Below are 5,544 nucleotides of genomic sequence, written 5' to 3'. Positions count from 1 at the left end.
CAAGGGAGATTCAAATACGTGAAGATGAATTCCTCTAATTGTGAATGCCAACTAGAATTGCCATTTTCAGATGGAAGAAGCGTGGACTGAAGAACACAGGCAGGAAAGTGAGTTGGATAAAATGCTTTGTCCTATAAAATGTTTCATCGAAAGATTTCTTCAAAATAAATGTGTCTGTTATATAATTTAAAGAAAGTAATCAGATTTGTGCCTTACTTTTTATAAAGAATTTGTGAGGTAATGTGTCAGGGGTCAAATGAAATCTGAATGTTTAAGGATTAGCATGTAATGCAAACAGAAACATGTTGGTGGGGCATCCAGAAGTTTACGAGAGACAGCATGACGCAGTCACACCAGGCAGACAGACACTTGGGAAATACTGAAAACACAATCTGAAAGTCAAGGGTCTCTAAATATGCACACCTCGAGCTTGAGCATCCTGCTGTCCAGTACGCTTTTGTCGGATGTGGGGAGGCAGTAGGAATCCAGCATGTGGACTGCATCTGTCATCCAGTCCTGCAGGTCTTTAATTCCGAGGGAGAACTGATTGTGCTCAGCAACAATCCTGTCCAGCCTGGACACTTTCTCCTAGAAACAACAGAGATGATTTTCTAGATGTCTGCCAACAGACTTCATAGTCTACACCCATTCACATGGGAAAGCAAACACCTTGCTTGAAACTACTCCAGCCAGTTCCAGGCTGCACAGATAAGATGCAAGTCTGAGCATGTTGGGTGTGACTCACCTTTCTTGTAAGTAGAAAAAAGTTGTAGAGTAACGGTCAAAAGACAGACAAGACAATTACGTTAAACTGCCCCTTGGGTTAGACATATTTATGAAAATCATGACTTTTAAATCAGTGAAACACTTCCTAATGATGTTTGGCATTCTAATCATAGTAGTCTTTAACTTTCATATATTATATTTGGTTCACATGATACCACAAACCCCTCCAGATCTACAGCGTATACAGTGTAGTCAGTCTTAAAATATAGTGACCTGATATTTTGTAATGTAATGTACTTTCTAAATTACATGCATATAATACATGCCTATTTTAATAGAGACCGCGATTTTGAATATTTAGAGAAAGAGGGTGATACCTCAACACATATATACAAAGTGTAGCAAGTGTACCTATGTTGTGAATGGTAAGACAATCCATGTGGATTTGCTCAATAATTTCATGTGTTTGCATAATGATGAATTAGCTAACAATGCATTTCTTGGAATGTATCCCCTATCTCTGTTGTTAAGCAATGTTTTACTGTATTGGTGAAACAGATTTCATACTTGAAGTTCTATTCATTAATAGGTGATTTTAAAAATTCATTTGTTTTTGAGGAAGAGTCTTGCTCTGTAGCCCAGGCTGGCTTTGAACTCAGTATGTAGCCCAGGCTTGCCTTGAACTTGCAGCAATTCTCCTGCCTCTGCCCTCCAAGTACTGGGGTTATAGGCATGAGGTATCACCCCTATTGCAAAATGTTGTTTTTAGTTTATTCTAACTTTAGATATGTGTCAGATTTTCTAAAGTTAGATAAAAGCAGATAATTCATCAAATAATCATGATTACAAGTATAGAGTTTACATCAAGACTCTGCCACTATGGAGTTCTCAATAATGTTTTGCTGAAGACCCACATTCGCAGACTAGAAATTACTTCATAATAAAACAGATGAAGTTGCATTAAAGATTAAGTTATGATAGATTCTCTAAATGCTAACCTATGCATTTCAAAAAATACAAAAGGGAACACATGTTTTGGTTCATACAATCATGGAAAGGCCCACCCTATCTGGATGTTCACAGGGTCTGTGTCATTCTGGTGAGATTTGTTCAGTGAAGGTCTTTCGGTACCACGATTTTATTCTAAGATCTTGGAAAGATTTAATCAGTTATAGCTAATTCTGAGCTCTGCTTTATAATCCAAACTAAAACTCTCAACTCATCCCTGACTACTATATAATAATCTACAGATTTTAGATAATTTTTAAATTACCTTAGACTCATTATATGGAGTCCAAAACATTTTAAGCTGTTTTTGAGTTCATGTTTTTCTAGTGTAATTTAATCTGGGAGTCCTTTGCACAAAAACTCTGAATTTTGCTTTATGTTCATGCATTGAGCCTTAAAAATCAAAGCTCTATGGTACACATCATTTTAGTATTAGGAGTGCTCTGGATGATGGAGATCGGCAGTGATTTCAATCTTCGCAATTTCCTTGTGGTTTCTGAGAAGCACGTTGAGTTACCGTGCAAGGGATCAGTTCACTTTCCAGGCAGGGAGACACCACTCTGTGGATGTGTCAGGGTGAATCCTGCAGGACCTATCAACATTCCAGGTTTGCGACATCAGTACCACACTCACTCACAGCACATGCCAGGCGTTACCTTGGTTACATTGCTTAGCGCTAGATACTGAGAAGACAGCTGCGACACTCTGTGCACAAAGCTCTTGCTGGCAGCTTGTCCTTCCCACAGCTGCCGAGCTTTCTCTTTCAGCCTGTGGAGCTGAGGCTCGTAGTACTGAATTTCCTCCAGGACAGACTGAAAAGCACAAGCGAGTTAGCACTCAGAGGCCGGGACAGAGCACATGGAGGACGGGGCACTGGCCCAAGGGACATGGAAGTAAACACTGGCAAGCAACTGGAGTACCCCGAAGACTATTATTTCCAAGCTATGCACAGTGGAGCAGTACAGGAAGAAAACAAACACCTCAAAGGGAAGTCAGGAAGCATACAGTCTGTCAGAGCAGGGGGAGGATACACTACACCACAAAGTGGCAGCAGCTAAGTCCAGGGCCCCCAGCATGCATCTGGCCCCCGGGTGGACGGGGCGGTGAAGAGCAGGTCAGGTTGCCTGGGTCCCATCACCTGGAGCTTCTGCTGCTCTCTCCTCTTGGCTGCCATGTCATACAGGCGATTGCTGCTTTCCTGCACCAGCTTCTCCGTTTTACTCAACCAGCTCTGCACAGGCTCCACACTGACTTCAAAGTCCTTCATCTGGATCTTCAGATTCTACAAGGTTTTAGATGATATCAGGCCAATAAGCCAAGACACCAACAAAATCCAAAGGGTTGGGGAGATGACTCAGTCAGTAAAGTGCTTGCTTCACAAGCATGAGGACCTGAGTTCAAGTCCCAGAACCCCTCCCCCAGCCCCACGTACAAAAAAAGCCAGGCACAGTGGCAGGCACAGTGGTGTGCACTTGAAACCCCAGAACAGAGGAGATTGAAGGATCCCTGGGGCCCCCTGGCCAGCCAGTCCAGACCAATCATTGAGCTCCAGGTGTGGTGAGATCCTGTCCCACAAAAGAAGGAGGAAAGTGATTGAAGAAGAGACCCAGAGTCAACCTCCAGTTTACACATACTCATGTACACGTGTGAACATGAACACACACATGAACATATGCACATGCACATATATACATTTGAACATGCACACACAAAGGCACATATATGCACACAAATGAACATGTACACAAAAATGTCTGAACATGCACACATACTCAAACATTTACCTAGAGGGACACATATGCACACAAATGAACATATATGCACTCAGTATACACACACAAAACATACCAACATGTGCACACACATGAACATGCACACATGCAAGCAAACATTTACAAGAAGAAGCACACATATATACATACATGAATATATACATACATGAACATATACACACATGAACACATGCATACTCAGACATGTGCACACAGAGACACACATGAATGTGTATGCACACATGTGAACATGCACACATACACACCCAAACATGTATGAACGAAGGCACACATGTAAAGATGTATAGACAATGACCATATATATAGATATACACATACGTGTCCAAAGTCCTTCACTTGGCATTCAAAGGCTACTTCAATCTGCCCCCAGTTTCCCTCAGTGTCTAGAACATTCCATCCTTCCCTTTACCACCCCTATGATTTTTAAACATCCTGTAAGAAATGTTTTATGACTCTACTTTTCAAACATAATAATTTTCTGTAATTCTCCAGCCCACCCAAGAGATCACAGCTCTTTTCAATTTCTAGGCATTTGCTGTTTACAGCACAGGCTGTAGATGTTGTCATAGGCAGGGCTGGGCTGTGCATTTTCATCTGATACAGCTGTACCTGGCCTCCACACTGAGACTTATGTATGAGGTCCATAAGGGAAGGGTCTTTGTCTCACACTTCCTGGGACACACAATGGACTCTTGTAGAAATACAAATCAACATTGGTAAGTATTTATTGATTTTGATTAATGATAGAATAATATGTACTGTATATAAATATACTCACACATACAATTTATATGTTTATTCTGCTTTGTGTATGTGAACATGTTTGTGTGTATGTGGACAGGTGTGTGGGGGCGCCCGTGTCCGTGTGTGCATGCATCCATGTGTGCATGTGGACAGGTGTGTGGGGGTGTCCGTGTCCGTGTGTGCATAGGAGGCGTCTTGACGGCTTCTTCCTTTCTCGCCCCCTTATTTTCTGGGGAAGGGTCTCTCACTAAACTTGGAGATGACTAACTTGCCAGGGCTGGCCAGTGAGCCCCAGGAATCCTCCCGTCTGCACTTCCTTGGTGCCAGTTATGTGCTTGTGTAGCAAGCGTGTTACTAAGCCAGCTTCCCAGCCTCTTGTTTATTATGCTTTTAAAAATGCTTATGCTGGGGCTGGGCGTGGTGGTGCACACCTTTAATCCCAGCACTTGGGAGGCAGGGGCAGGCAGATCTTTGTGGATTGAGGCCACCCTAGTCTACGTGGGGAGTTACTGGGCTAGCTGGGGCTACAGGGAAACTTGGTTTCAAAAAGACCAAAAAACTCCAATAACCCTCACCCTGAACAGAGTCTGTGAGGTGGCTCAAGGGGGTAAAGACCCTTGCTGCCAAGCCTGACTGACCTAAGTTCTATCCTTAGAACCCATTTGTTGGAACTAGAAAACCAGCTCCTGAAAAGTTGTCTTCAGACCGCCACATGTGCCCTGTGGTATGAGCCCACTTTTACCCCCCAAATAAATAAAAGAATAGAAGAAAGAATAAAGGAAGGGAGAGAAAAAGAAGCTTGAACCTCCCCTTGGTGTCTGTGTCGTCTTTCCTCGGCTCTGCTGGACAGAGTCGTGGCTTGCGACATGGGGGCGCCCGTGTCCGTGTGTGCATGCATCCATGTGTGCATGTGGACAGGTGTGTGGGGGTGTCCGTGTCCGTGTGTGCATAGGAGGCGTCTTGACGGCTTCTTCCTTTCTGGCCCCCTTATTTTCTGGGGAAGGGTCTCTCACTAAACTTGGAGATGACCAACTTGCCAGGGCTGGCCAGTGAGCCCCAGGAATCCTCCCGTCTGCACTTCCTTGGTGCCAGTTATGTGCTTGTGTAGCAAGCGTGTTACTAAGCCAGCTTCCCAGCCTCTTGTTTATTATGCTTTAAAAATGCTTATGCTGGGGCTGGGTGTGGTGGCGCACACCTTTAATCCCAGCACTGTGGAGGCAGGGGCAGGCAGATCTTTGTGAGTTCGAGGCCAGCCTGGTCTACATACTGAGTT

The 5,544-nt window shown here is 43.7% G+C and overlaps 1 protein-coding gene across 2 annotated transcripts in view; it reads right to left on the bottom strand.

Annotated features, from left to right (window-relative positions):
* LOC115067899 (nesprin-1-like) overlaps positions 1 to 5,544 on the bottom strand; it is a 20,308-nt gene that overhangs the window by 3,885 nt on the left and 10,879 nt on the right. For both annotated transcript variants that reach the window (XM_029556985.1, XM_029556986.1), the window contains 3 exons: positions 2,873 to 3,016; positions 2,391 to 2,546; positions 424 to 588 (listed from right to left, as the gene is read on the bottom strand). In XM_029556985.1, the coding sequence (XP_029412845.1) occupies positions 424 to 588; positions 2,391 to 2,546; positions 2,873 to 3,016 (465 nt within the window). The remainder of the gene's footprint in view (positions 1 to 423; positions 589 to 2,390; positions 2,547 to 2,872; positions 3,017 to 5,544) is intronic.

This window comes from Nannospalax galili, unplaced genomic scaffold (genome assembly GCF_000622305.1).
Source record: "Nannospalax galili isolate Female #2095 unplaced genomic scaffold, S.galili_v1.0 scaffold1087, whole genome shotgun sequence".
Classification (NCBI taxonomy): domain Eukaryota; kingdom Metazoa; phylum Chordata; class Mammalia; order Rodentia; family Spalacidae; genus Nannospalax; species Nannospalax galili.
This window is presented reverse-complemented; position numbering and strand designations above follow the sequence as displayed.